This window comes from Acipenser ruthenus, unplaced genomic scaffold (assembly GCF_902713425.1).
Source record: "Acipenser ruthenus unplaced genomic scaffold, fAciRut3.2 maternal haplotype, whole genome shotgun sequence".
NCBI classification, from domain to species: domain Eukaryota; kingdom Metazoa; phylum Chordata; class Actinopteri; order Acipenseriformes; family Acipenseridae; genus Acipenser; species Acipenser ruthenus.
Window position 1 is genome coordinate 42,501 of NW_026708244.1, and position 14,758 is coordinate 57,258.

A 14,758-nucleotide genomic window follows, 5' to 3' on the forward strand; every position below is an offset into this window, starting at 1 on the left:
CGTCATTGCTCCCGAGAGTTCACGACTCGTGCCTCGGCGCTGTCGCCTGTCAATTACTGCGCTGACTCGGAGTGACAGCAGGAAAGCGGCACGGCTTCTCCAGAGAGATACAGACTATAAACCGTCCCTTGTTGCAAAAAAAAAACAAAAACCAACAACTTCAGAAAATGCCCTTCACTGGCACTGTGTGCGCGCCTCACGGTTTCTGCGGCGTGAAATGAACAGATGGAAAGGGAGCCGTATCAGTCAAGAGATGAGAGGCCAAAGAGGGATCTTTGACCTGTTTAAAGCCTGTGATTAATGTTTGTTTAGTTAGTTCAATAAAAAAAGGCATCACGTCTCCTTCTCAGGGGCATGGCCACGGGTGGACGTGGGTGGGCCACGGCCACGGCCCACCCAATTAGCACACAGACCCACCCAAATCTGCGTCTATGTGACTGCTAAGTTTAAGGAAATGTATAAATGATTTATTCTTATTTAATTTTCTTTTTTTTTCAAACTGTGCACCCCGAAGGCGAGAGCTCAAGTTTAGGGCAAACAGGCTATAGAGAAAACGTCGCAGGATTTAGCCAATCAAAGCAAAGTAGTCATTGTGATGTAATATTTGGGTGGGATCTTTCTCTTACACGACGAATCGTGTGCAAGCTGTGTTTGATTGACAGCTTGCGAGGCAGTTGGCGCGGATCTTCAAACTTTATTTAAAATGCATTTTTTTTAAAACAAACTTGTAGGCTAATTATCAATCGTTCTTTATTTTATATAGCGACCTTTCACCGTGGAGCGCCATCACAGAGCGCGGAGGTCAACATGCCAAATCAAATTAATATTTTTTTTTTCCACATATGCAGGCGCTTCTCCAGTGTGATCGGGATTAAGACACCTGGGCCAGCCTCGAAGCTGAGAAGTCGCTCGAACTTGCTCTCTCTCTCCTGTCGTTTGAAAGAGACCAGTGCGATTCTCTGGACTGCTACTCTGTAATTGCAATATTCAGCAGCAAAGCCTCGACGCCGTTACCCTGTTACTAACTAGGCAATGGTAAGTCATTTACTAGAGTTTTATGTAATAATTGCTTGATGAAACATGACTGTGTTCTAGCTGGTTTGGTGACGCTTTCTGTTCGGCTTTTTAAAGCACTTTCACTGTGGATATAGGTACGTTTTTGTGTCTACTTCAAACACTTTAAATGGATTTACAGAGAGGAAATATTTATGTATTCAGGGTTTTAATGGTTTTAAATCATTTTTGCAAACCATTTCCTGTGACGTCAGCCCTTTGGTCATCGCCCGTCCACCCTAAATTCCAAGCCCAGCTACGCCACGCCTCCTTCTCTTTCCTGTAGTAAACGCACTCGAGCGCTACTGTGCGAAAGTGTTTAGGAATTCAATGCATGCAATATAATGTATGGAACTGATTCAAATAAGTGACCTGTTTTTAAACTCGCGCATGGGAGAACCATTAAACGCGATTGATAGAGACACGATACAAATGCGTGCACGTGGATTAGGGAGTGGTTAACATGCAGAAGACGGAAAGTACTGATTAGAGGAGAAACCTCAAAATGGAGCGAGGTAACCAGTGGAGTACCACAGGGATCAGTGTTAGGTCCTCTGCTATTCCTAATCTACATTAATGATTAATGATATATCATATGGGAGATACTGAAATTGAAGAAGGAATTTATAATAAAGACCTAGGAGTTTATGTTGACTCAGAAATGTCTTAATTTAGACAATGTAGGGAAGCTATAAAAAGGCCAAAAAGATGCTCGGATATATTGTGAAAAGTGTTGAATTTAAATCAAGGGAAGTAATGTTAAAACTTTACAATGCATTAGTAAGACCTCACCTAGAATATTGTGTTCAGTTCTGGTCACCTCGTTACAAAAAGGATATTGCTGCTCTAGAAAGAGTGCAAAGAAGAGCAACCAGAATTATCCCGGGTTTAAAAGGCATGTCGTATGCAGACAGGCTAAAAGAATTAAATCTATTCAGTCTTGAGCAAAGAAGACTACGCGGCGATCTGAGTCAAACATTCAAAATCCTAAAAGGTATAGACAATGTCAACCCAGGGTACTTTTTCAACCTGAAAAAAGAAACAAGGACCAGGGGTCACAAATGGAGATTAGATAAAGGGGCATTCAGAACAGAAAATAGGAGGCGCTTTTTTTACACAGAGAATTGTGAGGGTCTGGAACCAACTCCCCAGTAATGTTGTTGAAGCTGACACCCTGGGATCCTTCAAGAAGCTGCTTGATGAGATTCTGGGATCAATAAGCTACTAACAACCAAACGAGCAAGATGGGCCGAATCCTCTCGTTTGTAAACTCTCTTATGCTCTTAACTGCATGACATTGTGATGCGCGGTGTTGAGAATGTTATTGTGTTTTGTAAAGGACTCTGTGATGAGGAGGTGATAGATAGCGACACGGTTCCCTGTGTAGGAGATTCCGTGGGAAGGCAGGAAGGATTTTTTTTTATTCACATTAAAAGATTGGAAGGTAATTCCCCGGTCTTTCATCTTCCCCCACGCCGGCTTTGCAGAGCGAAATCCCACCTCCACGCCTGCAGGGACCGGCTATGGAGAGCATTGAAACAGCTGAGTCTTTTTATCAGCTTCGACTTCTCTGACTGCAATCTCTCTCAGTTCAATTCAATTCAATTCAGTTCAATTCAATTCAATTCAATAAGCTTTATTGGCATGACAGGAATAAACAGACAGGTACAGTCTATAAACAGACACAATGAAAAGACCATTTTAAGTGCAGGTTAATTTTTTTTCTCTTAGACTGTGGCAGGCAGTCACATTCTGCAGCTAGTGCACATGCTATCCGCATTCTCTCTCTCTCTCTCTCTCTCTCTCTCTCTCTCTCTTTGTTCGCTTGTATTTGATTTTACTATCTGCTCTTACTGCACTTTGTAACTGTGTTTTTTTTATCTGTAGTATGATATTCTATAATGTGATATTCTATAATGTGATATTTTCTTATAATTGTAAGACACCCTGGATAAGGGTGTCTGTTAATAAATAGAGTGACGCGTTTCTCTCTAACCAGCGGTCAAGCAAAAACAGGTGGGGGGGGGGGGGGGGGGGGCGTGATTAACAGTAAAAGCCAATGTTCTGGTGAAATTGCCGTGTTTCCATCTGAATGATTTTAAGAGGCTATTTAACAATGACTCATCTTCTCCCACCGGCATCCAAATGGGTTTGAATCAGATGGGAAGGAGCTGCATCATCTCCAGGAATCAGCTGCATCGTCTTTATAGTCCTGCCTGATCATACCCGCTAACTGTAGTACAAATGGTGAACCTTGTGATGTGTGTGTGTGTGTGTCTGTCTGTCTGTCTGTGTGAGTGTGTGTGTCTGTCTGTGTGAGTGTCTGTCTGTGTGTGTGAGTGTGTGTCTATGTGTGTGTGAGTGTGTTTGCCACACTCTGTAATTAACACTGTAACAGCCTTGATTTTAATCACACTTTTATCTCCCTCGCTTCCTATAGATGTTTCTGATTGCATCACATGGATAAACACTCGATTCTATACCAATATGTTTAACCTTTCGGGTCACAATTATTATCGATTATGAGGAGCCATGTTGCCATGTCGGTGATGCTAAATCATCCTTTAAGATCTGGATTGGCTATTATTATTATTATTATTATTATTATTATTATTTATTTTTGCTATTGATGTACGCTATCTGTTATGCAAAACAGTTACATTTCAGAGACGCACTCTTCCCTTCTTTCATCTCATCCCCTTTTTTCTTCTCCTTTTTATTAATTTAGCACACTCTTTTTTTATCCAAAGCGACTCATAGAGACTAGGGGGGTGAACTCTGCATCATCAACAACTGCTGCTGCTGCTGCTGCAGAGTCACTTCCAATAGGAGCTCGTTTGTTTGCCGTCTCATCCGAAGGACGGAGCACAAGGAGGTGAAGTGACTTGCTCAGGGTCACACACACACACACACACACACGCACGCACACACACACACACACACACACACACACACACACACACAGGCAGTCAGTGGCTGAGCCGGGATTTGAACCTCCTGGTATCGAGACCCCTTTTCTTTCACCGCTGGAGCACCGAGCCTGCCTTATCTGAGATAAGACTCAGTGGAGCTGGCTGGGAACAGACCTGAGAGAGACGCTGTTTAACAAAGAGCCTTTTCATTTCTCTTACTCTGCGTGCTGTAGATAAAGACTCAAGGACGTCTTTGTGCCAATAGCCGCTTAATAACGTCTTTGTTTTCAACTGCAACGTGTATGGCAAGATCAACTAGGAATAAATAAATAGAAGCGTTTTGCAGTATTACAGATATAATTATCCGTACAGCTACAGGGTTCGTGGTAGACGCCGCCACACAGCCGATTAGATAGGAAGACGTGTAGGACGTGAGATTAACAGAGCGCTGCTCAGTGAAGACACAAGACTAGCGCGACCTGAGAGAGAGCTCCCGATACCGCAGGTAGTATTGATCACACTGGGCTGATATCGATCAGACTTAATAAACACTTCATATCCAGGGCAGCAGTGTGGAGGAGTGGTCAGGGCTCTGGACTCTTGACCGGGGGGTCGTGGGTTCAATCCCAGGTGGGGGACACTGCTGCTGTACCCTTGAGCAAGGTACTTTACCTAGATTGCTCCAGTAAAAACCCAACTGTAAAAATGGGTAATTGTATGTAAAAATAATGTGATATCTTGTAACAATTGTAAGTCGCCCTGGATAAGAACGTCTGCTAAGAAATAAATAATAATAATATCTAAGGGTATATGTTGCAATCACTGCTGTGAATCAATTTGTGGTTCAATAATAATAATAATAACTTGATATCTGTGTCGGGTTCTTATAGAATAATAAGAATGAAGGCAATGTAAAATTACTTTTCTTGCACTTTCTCTCGCTCTTTCTCTCTCCCCCTCCCTCCCTCTCAAGTCAAACTTGACTGCATTTCTCTCGCCTTTGTTGAAGCCTCCGTCTGGCTGTGTGCAGATAGCGGTCCCGTGTTAATTGGAAAAAAAGATTAGCTTTCAAACCGACATCAGTTGCACCGCCCGCCGGCTTCTCTGATTTCATTCATAAAATTTCACGGGAATCCGGTCTAAATCCGACGAGAATGCGACACACGCGGCTGGCGTTCCGTGTAGAACCTTCGGGGAGTTCTCTGGAACGTTTACAGCGTTCTATAAAAGAACCGTTCTAATACACACCGGGACACGGAATATAGATTTTAAATATAGATTTAAAATGCGCAGCTATTGCACACTAGTAGAGTAGTATTAAGAATGAGATTAATAATTATTGTAATATTGTTAATATTATCTATCATTAGTAGCAGCCCATTATTATTATTATTATTATTATTATTATTATTATTATTATTATTATTATTATTATTATTATTATTATTATTCTACACTAGAGTATATGTATTTTATGGCGGTGTCATAGCCATTATAAAGTACAGGGTGAAGGTAACTTTACCACGTCAATTATATTTATATATAGATGTGTTAAAGTTTCCATGGATAGACTCCCATTCATATTCCACTCCCGACACTGTCTATTCCAGCGAATCTCATCCTTCACTTGAACGCAGCGCTGTCGCTTTTAGTTTGATAGCCTCTCCTTGGCCGTATATTGAAGCCCTGCGCGCCGCGGGGCAGCGGGGGCAAAAACGCGTGGGCGTTCGCTTTTAGATGGCTATCAAGCAAAGGGGAAATCGCTAAGCCCTGCTCGTGTAGGGTTAATTACCCGTCTCAAATGAGTTTACAACTGCAGATCAGATCCGATTGATCTGTGACGAGAGAGAGAGAGTGAACGATTCGTGGCACTTTCATTGAGAGCGCATTAACCCTGCCGCCCGCCTGCGGACCCCGTTTCATTTACTCAGTAGAGTGTGAAACTCGAAAGCACAGCCAGTAAACTTCATGAAAAGGAAACAAGAAACGTGTCTCTGCCATTCACCGAGTCTGCTGCTCCGCACAGGTTTCCCTTATGAACATTCACCCCGTGGTTATACTGCGCGTTTACCACACACCCATTGACCAGGATTTTTAATATGCTTCACCCGACCTCTCCATGCTTTACAATGCTTGCCAATGATTTACTATCTGTCTATCTGCCTATGTTTATAATAATAATAATAATAATAATAATAATAATAATAATAATAATAATTGCGTTTGTTTGCAATGCATGCATTCATATCCGGTGTGTACATATACATATTTAATTTATTTTTTGGAATTAAGGTATTATTATTATTATTATTATTATTATCATTATTATTATTATTTATGGAAAAAACTCAATGTGAAATTTTAAACAGTGCTGGTTGAGTATATCGGGTTCTTTCTAGAATCCATTAGAACTCTAATTACGCGTTCCAAATTCCAACTGCGGAACGATGGAACGCCTGATGGTTGTATTTAGAACGCCTTTCCGAATGCAGATGGTCTGTCGCGGTCTGTTTCTTGTTAATGTTCTCGGGCAGATTACAGAGGATTTGCAAGCGAGATTAAACTATTGACCTCGGTGGCTGCCGTACATCCCAGGGAGAGGATAATGGCGCTGGCTTCTCTCTGTGCGGCTGCTGTTTCCTTTATACTCGAGTGTAATTACTGACCAGACCATCCGGGTCAAATACTGCCTCAAACCCCTACAGAACCGAACCAAAACCCACCCCTCCACTCATGAACTCATAGAGTGTAATACAACACAGTGAAAGCATGGTACAGCACAGGGGAGCATTGTAAAGCACAGCGAGATACGGTAAAGCATAGGGGAGCATTGTAAAGCACAGAGAGGTGTGGTAAAGCATAGGGAAGCATTGTAAAGCACAGAGAGGTCTAGTAAAGCATAGGGAAGCATTGTAAAGCACAGAGAGGTCTGGTAAAGCATAGGGAAGCATTGTAAAGCACAGAGAGGTCTGGTAAAGCATATGGAAGCATTGTAAAGCACAGAGAGGTCTGGTAAAGCATAGGGAAGCATTGTAAAGCACAGAGAGGTCTGGTAAAGCATAGGGAAGCATTGTAAAGCACAGAGGGGTCTGGTAAAGCATAGTGAAGCATTGTAAAGCACAGAGAGGTCTGGTAAAGCATAGGGAAGCATTGTAAAGCACAGAGAGGTGTGGTAAAACGTGTTAATAAACCAGCGTAAACTGTGGTAAATACACGGATAAAAGCATGGGAAAGAAAATTGCAAAATTACTGTGCAAATATCACGTGGTGAACTTTCATACAGCACCGGATGTTCAAGTGGATTTATAAATGGATCCGGCGTGCCACTTAGGGAGATGACGTCATAATGGCTATTCTTGGCAGCTGTTGAATTATTGAGGAGCGTCGCTTTGAACAGATGCGAGCGAGCCAGCAGGGCAAGAGCAAAAGACCCGGGTTCAGATACTCACCGTGCAGGGCTGGCTGATCTTACCCCAGTGTATAATAACTCTATAGAGGCTGCAGGCAATCTCCAGGGGGGGGTTCATTTTAAAATGTATCTTCGTGTTGAAATGCGATTGCTTTACAACTGCGAGAGAAGGTAGTGTTAGATACACAGCTTCCTTATACTAACTCTGCATCGATAACCCCGTTACTATCCTCATATGCACACTGTATTTATATTATAATCCGTATGGCTTATTGGAATGTGTTCAGGTAAAAGGCGGATCAATGTGAACTGAACTCGATGTAATATTTAAATTATATTTTTCGTGATCCATCCATTCTATTTTATATATATATATATATATATATATATATATATATATATATATATATATATATATGCATGCCTACACGTATTTATTTTATAGTCTTGGAAATAAATAAAAACTCAATTCGCAAAAATAAACCCCACTCAGCTTATAGATGGCTAGATCTTCAGATAGATGGATCTATATGTTATGTGTCCTGTTTCTGCTGTACTTTACATCGCATGCGTTGTGAACGGACGGGCAGACACATCGATAGCCTGATTGACAGATCGATATTCTTCACAATGCGTGTATTCTAGACAGGCAGACGGTCCCGGCTCACGGGTTATATTTAGAGCCGCTCCGGGAGCGCGCACCCTCCTCCCCCGCGAGGCCCGATGACTCAGTCTGCAGCAGCCGCCTCGTGCGTCACCGGCGAGGGGGGACGGGGGGACGGGACGGGACGGTTGTGGTAGAAGAAAAAGTCTCCAAGGTTTAACTGGCAATCAGAATATTTGCAAAGAAGCGATGCGTTTACCACCGCGCCGCTTCAACGCACCGCCGATGAGAGAGAGAGAGAGAGAGAGAGAGAGAGAGAGAGAGAGAGAGAGAGAGAGAGAGAGAGAGAGAGAGAGAGAGAGAGAGAGGTGTACAGGTAACAAGCTCAGGTGTAGACACTCGGTCAGTGTCGCCATTCAAGAGCGTTATGAAGCGACACCGCAGAGAGGTCCCCCAATTCACCTCCGCGTCGAAACCAGCGCATTGCAATGAGATCCGCGCCGCTTGCATTCACACTGGCGTGTTTGGGGGGGAAAGATAAACTGCTGCGTACCAATAGGAGCAAAAATCCTAACTAAAAAGCTAATGTAGCAGCATGAAGATGCGAATAATTGAAATAATCACATCAAGACCCAGGTGCAGGATAGTCTGGTATGAGCGGGTCACCGCGCCGCCCCTGTATAAAGCAAAGGGAATACACGGGCATCTGTCAGGCAGCTGAGGTTTCTGTCTTTATTTTGTGTTTATTTTTGTGTTTATTTTTGTGTTTGCTAGTTTGTTTGTGTGTTTACTTGTATTGCGCTCGTGCTCGACGGCCCATGAATCGCGCAGGGCCCCGGGCGGGTGGGCGGGGAGAGTGGAACGTTGAGCGATGCCCGGGCGGCGCGCGGCTCTGCAGTGGGTGACTCATCGCTGTTGTTTACAGCCGGCCAGAGGAGTTGCGGTGGGCTCTACTGCGCAGGCGCCACTTGCACACAGATCCATATATATATATATATATATATATATATATATATATATATATATATATATATATATATATATATATGCCATATAAATAGATGGTTCTGATCGATAACAAACCGTCCCTTAAAAGAACAATAATACTGGACTTGATAGTTGAAAATATGTCTTTCTGTCTGCTTGTCTCTCTGTATGTATGTATCTGTCTGTCTGTCTGTCTATGTATCTATCTGTCTGTTTTAAGTAAGACAGGAATCTAGAAATGGATCGAGTTGTAATCGTAGATCTACCTGCTGTCTTATTAAATCGAGTCTTATCTGTGTGTGTGCGGCTCAGTATGTCTTAGTGAGAGGGGGGGTGAGATGGGGGGGTGAGATGGGGGGAGAGTTCGCGCTGCAGAGAAGTGATTCGAGTTCAGATCGGTTGCCTAGCAACTCCTGTTGACTCATATACGCAATCTGCACTTCCTGCTTTCGCAGATAACAATTATCGCTTAACTCGCCTTTCATGTGACTTTAACAGGGGCGCGTGTGATGGCGCGCAGCTGACTCCCTGTGATCTTGTGTAATTAACGTGTTGCTTGACTTCCGACGCGCGTAGACAAGTGGCTTTGATATTTAAGGAACAGCACAGCTGTATCGTATCGGAAAGGGACTGCGACTGCTGGCTCACTGGCGACGCCTAGCGGAGGCAGGTAGAAGGACAACCGCTTCATTCCCTCACTTCTCTGTGTCTCCGAAGTCCACTTATTTTGCAGCTGTGCGGCCTCTGCTCCCGGTTTCTGTGATGCGCCCAAATAATTGACTGTAAGGTTAACTTTGTCAACTACTGTGTGTGTGTGTGTGTGTGTGTGTGCGAGTCTCCGTCTGTGTGACGTTGCAGACCCAGTAAGGACAGCCGTTCCCCGCAGCGACAGACTTGAACACAGCGCCGGGCGACAGGCAGGATCCTCGCTGCCGGTCCCGCTCCGCTCCGCTCCGGGGAAACAGACGAGGCTCTAACCGCTGAACCGTGAAGGGCGTCGAGAGCAAAGCTTTCAAAGTCATTTCTCGACAGTTCTACAGCTCCGCAGAAAATATATACATATATAGGACACACAGTTCGTGTGCAGATTTAGGGAAATAGCAAAACCCCCTCTGTAGCTTTTCTATAGTAATCTGTAGAGATCATTTAAAGAAAAACCTATAGGATTTCTTTAAAAAAAAAAAAAATTATAAAAGGGGACCCTATACTAAAAAACAAATACATAAGATAAATAAAAGAATAGACATGAATCTCATGCGAATATACAGTCATATTTATTTTATAATGATTTTAATCGTTAATTTGATAAGTTTGAAGAGCAAAAAAAAACAGAAAAACAGAAAAATAAATCACGTTATGAAGCACATTTTATTGCAGCTCTCTGCTGCCACCGCGTGGTCAGAGCGTGTTATATTCTGTGAGGGCTCTGTGTGGAGGTTCGATCTAAAACCCAGAGATTCGTATTAAAACAATGGGGGTTCCAGAATGCGAATTTAGAACTCGATAAAGAAACGGAACCCCGCATCACTCTGAATGAGAGCAAACACATTGAACATTAACAGGAATGGGAAAGAAAATGCAAATGATATTTTGCAATACTTTTACTATAGAGCAAGCAATCACTTTATAAATCTATCAATTAGTGTTGTGGCCACCGGCCCCTTTGTGTGTAATTGAAGGCGTTGAAGAAGGCTTCTAGTGGAAATGCGTTCTGTTCATTTCACACGAGACACACTGAGAGAGAGAGACGGAGACACACACACAGTGAGAGAGAGAGTGACACACACACACAGCGAGAGAGAGTGACACACACACAAACACATATACTGAGAGAGAGTGACACACACACACACACGAGACACACAGAGAGAGACAGAGACACGCACACGCACACACACACACAAACAGAGGGGCACACACAGTGAGAGAGAGAGACACACACACACAGCGAGAGAGAGTGACACACACACAAACACATATACTGAGAGAGAGTGACACACACACACACACACGAGACACACAGAGAGAGACGGAGACACGCACACACACACAAACAGAGGGGCACACACAGTGAGAGAGAGACACACACAAAGACGGAGACACACACACACAAAGAGATGGACGGACACACACACACACACACAGTGAGAGAGAGTGACACACACACACACACACACACACCCTTTTCAGAAATCAGTCTCCAGCAGCAGCTGCTCCCAGTACTCCCTGTACCTCCGCACCCCCCCGGCCACGCCCCCGGCCCCCTCGCACAGCTCCCGCAGCCCCTCCCACAGAGCCGGGTCCGAGTACACGTTGAGGATCACCGCCGCGCCGCCCCCCAGCGCCCCTCGGACCCGCTCCATCTGAAACACCAGCACCCGCCTCGCGGCCGGCAGGTCCCTCCCGAAAACATCCAGGTTGAGCCTCAGAGAGCCGCCCCCTTGCGGGATGGGGTAGGGGGCGGTGCACAGGACGAGCGCCGCGGGGCCGTCCCGCCGGTCCGCTGCCCAGGAGAGAGGCCTCGTCTCCAGCGTGTCCAGGTTGGCCGGGGTCGGGCGCAGGGGTTGCCAGTCCTGGATGATGGTCCCGGCGGGGAGGAGCTTATCGACGGCTCCGGGGTTCGAGAGCAGCAGCGACCTCAACTCCTCCCTCTGAAGCGTCACGGGGGGAGGGGCCGGGGGGTGCTGCCCCGCCCCCTCCAGCCTCACTCTGACTCCCAGCTCGTCGATGAATCGGCCCACAGAGGCGGCCTCGCAGTGCTGGGTCAGTATCGCCTGCGGGGGCGGGGGTGGGGAGGGGGGAGGGGGGGTGTTACTAGCTGAGTTTGGACACGCCTCTTTTAAACGCTCATAGCAAAAGAGAAATGAATTATAGAATCTGGAAAGACTTCTAGTGGAAACGTTAGTCATTGAATTTACACTGAAGACACTGAAAGAGACTCTTAGTCTACTGCCTGCCTTCTCACTAATATACAATAACGCTTCAAGGCTCTCTCTCTCTCTCTCTCTCTCTCTCTCTCTCTGTATTTTCCTTATTCTGCTAATCATATACACTGCAGCACAGGTGACCAGACTGGAAACAGAAAGGAAACACGCCTTCAAACCGTGAGCATATATGAGAGAGTGAGAGCCATGCCATAGACATCCCGTGGCTTTCTTTATGTCTGTTTAAAGTACAGGGGAGTTAAATCCAGCAATAGCTGGTTTTAACTCCCTGGACTGGGTTCCATAAAGATACAGTGAGGCATGATTAACCAGACTGTGTGTCCTCTTCAAAGCAAACGCCTGAGGGAAGCTTAAAGCCAAGTTTAACCAAAACAAAACACAGAGATCCGATTGGAGAGGGAGAGAGGGAGATATATAGATAGAGGGAGAGAGAGAGAGCCTTCATAACGGACTGCAGTACCCGTGTCGCCAGCACCCTGAACTTGGCGAGCGCTTGCGGTCCCGGGTTGTCTCCGCGGGTCAGCCTCTTGGTTCGGACCCGGGGGTAGTGGGTCTTGATGAACTGGGCCACGTGGCTCTGGATCAGTCCGGCCACGCCCCGGCCGCGCTCCTCCGGCGCCACACGCAGACCCTCCACGATCACGGTCTCGCCTCCGTCTACGAGGATCGTGGATTCCAGCGCGATCTGAGTGAGGCAGGGAGGGGAGGGGAAGGGAGGGAGTTTCAGAACATATACCGTTTCAGAATATATACATACAGTATATACAGTAATATATATATATGTTAGTACAGATCATTCAAAAGCAGCCAGCCGCTCTCGATCCCAGGAGAAGCAGGATACTAGTAATTGATGAACTGCTAACACTATTTTAATTTTAATAACGTTCTCTATGACGCGTCTCTGCTCCACACCCACCACTCTGCCCCGCCTCTTTCCCAGGAACACCAATCGGTGCGGCTCTTTCATCCACAGGTGGTACCGCGCGGGCAAGTAGTCCATGCCGCTGTAGATCCCGTGGGAGATGGCCATGACGTCATCGTAATCCTCTTCCCTCGCCAGGCAGAATTCGATCTCCGAGTCTGCCCGAGTCGCGGTCGTGTCGGACATCGCTGCCTTCGGGGTCTAAAGAGTGAGACTGCAGAGTCAAAGACACTGGGAGGGGGGAAAGACTTGTAGTCGAAACGTTTGTCGTTGGATTTCTGTTTCTTTTAGTATTAGTAAATTCATTATTCTGTGTTTAATAACTAAGGATGGCTTTGCATTACAGAACGGTTTGCTGCACACTGCATTATTATTATTATTATTATTATTATTATTATTATTATTATTATTATTATTGTTGTTGTTGTTATTAATTAGTCATTCAGCAGATGCTTTTCTCCAAAGCGACTTCCAGAGACTAGGGGGGTGAACTCTGCATCATCATCATCAGCTGCTGCAGAGTCTCTTCCAATAGGAGCTCGTCTTTATCGTGTTTTCTTGCATCGTCACAAAACTATATATAACTACATATGCTTAAACGGCACAGAGCCGCTCTAATTCCAGCGCCTGGGCACCGGTGAGGCGATCTCTTTTTCTCTTTTCCTTGTTGTGTCAAGACAATAACAAGCCGTGCAGAAATCATTATTTGTATTATTTCTGCGTCTTCAAGCAGAGTTTCCAATTTGGCGAATTTCTCGACAAATCTAATGACGTTGCGGGCTGACTTGGCGAGATTTGTTGTCAAAAGCAATTTCGTTTTGCAGAACAAGATGTTGAACATTTTACGACTAAAAGAAATGTGAAGTATAAAATGTAATTCTGCACCTTCAATTTGCTGCTTAGGCGGCCGCCTGTTCTGCTTCCTGGTTTCAGACGCTTTTGGAAACTATCGTTTATTATTTTGAACGAGGACCCTGATACAAAAAAAGTTCACTGACTTGAATACAGAAGCAAAGTCCATTTAAAATAACAGAATCCTCCCAACCCGTTACACAGCACACCCCCTCGCTGCGGATACTTACCCCGGCCCTGGGTGCTCTGCTGCGGGATACAAACGATCAGAAAGCGGGCCAGTGGAACCCGCTGTTTTGTACACTCCAATGCACGGCCCCCGAATGGACTTTGGATGAGAGAAGGAGACTGTAGAGAATTGCAAACACGTGTCCACCCAGCTTATCATTATAGGACATGTTGCCAATCATCCACTCGGCTAATCTAACACTAACTCGTCTTTACAATCTAGAAATGCTGTAAAATAAGACCGTTCAATGACTGACGTTTCCACTGGAAGTCTTTCTCAGTGTCTTCAGTGTGAATTCAATGGCTAACGTTTCCACTGGAAGTCTTTCTCAGCGTCTTCAGTGTGAATTCAATGGCTAACGTTTCCACTGGAAGTCTTTCTCAGTGTCTTCAGTGTAAATTCAATGGCAAACGTTTCCACTGGAAGTCTTTCTCAGTGTCTTCAGTGTAAATTCAATGACTATCGTTTCCACTAGAAGTCTTTTTTCAGTTTCGTATATCTGGTAATACACTAGCGGTGCGCTAGATGGCGCTGGCACACCGCACATCTCAATGGCCATAAACACATAAATATTAATTTGAAGTAAAGCTTTGCAGGTACTTGATACGAGCTGTTTTACTCAAACTGAGAAAGCATCTTTGAACTTTCTGATAATCTGCAATCGTGTGGAAAGATTGTGTGTGTGCGTGTAGTGTGTGCGTGTGTGTGTGTGTGGGGGGCACTCTGACGCACTCCACGGATTCCAGTTATAACTATAAGCTGTAACTTCCACAAGTTTTTTTTTTTTTTAAGAAGTGGAAAGTTCATCTGCAGCAGTTTTTTTAAAGCGTGGCTGGAAATTCGCT

The 14,758-nt window shown here is 44.9% G+C and overlaps 2 protein-coding genes across 3 annotated transcripts in view; one reads left to right on the forward strand and one right to left on the reverse strand.

The window, feature by feature from the left end:
* Positions 1 to 896: 896 nt before the first annotated feature.
* The window catches only part of LOC117404547 (histidine N-acetyltransferase-like), a 37,928-nt gene continuing 24,066 nt past the window's right edge, over positions 897 to 14,758 (forward strand). Inside the window, exon 1 of the mRNA XM_059020478.1 lies at positions 897 to 1,035. The gene's annotated coding sequence lies outside the window, so the exon portion shown is untranslated. The remainder of the gene's footprint in view (positions 1,036 to 14,758) is intronic.
* LOC117404548 (probable N-acetyltransferase 16) lies at positions 10,224 to 14,644 on the reverse strand. 2 transcript variants are annotated; one of them, XM_059020480.1, is made up of 5 exons: positions 13,915 to 14,644; positions 13,718 to 13,806; positions 12,827 to 13,033; positions 12,371 to 12,595; positions 10,224 to 11,739 (listed from the first exon to the last, which is right to left on the reverse strand). In XM_059020480.1, the coding sequence occupies exons 3-5, from the start codon at positions 13,016 to 13,018 to the stop codon at positions 11,152 to 11,154; spliced, it is 1,005 nt and encodes a 334-aa protein (XP_058876463.1). In that variant the 5' UTR covers positions 13,019 to 13,033; positions 13,718 to 13,806; positions 13,915 to 14,644; the 3' UTR covers positions 10,224 to 11,151. The 2 variants fall into 2 exon arrangements, with proteins under 2 accessions (XP_058876463.1, XP_058876462.1); XM_059020479.1 differs by lacking the exon at positions 13,718 to 13,806 and having other exon boundaries at positions 13,915 to 14,641.

Coding starts and splice junctions, on each gene's coding strand:
- LOC117404548 (XM_059020480.1), bottom strand. CDS start 13,018: ATGTCCGACACGACCGCGACTCGGGCAGACTCGGAGATCGAATTCTGC. Junction 12,596..12,826: donor GAAAGAGGCGGGGCAGAGTG/GTGGGTGTGGAG, acceptor TGCCTCACTCAG/ATCGCGCTGGAATCCACGAT. Junction 11,740..12,370: donor TCAGGGTGCTGGCGACACGG/GTACTGCAGTCC, acceptor CCGCCCCCGCAG/GCGATACTGACCCAGCACTG.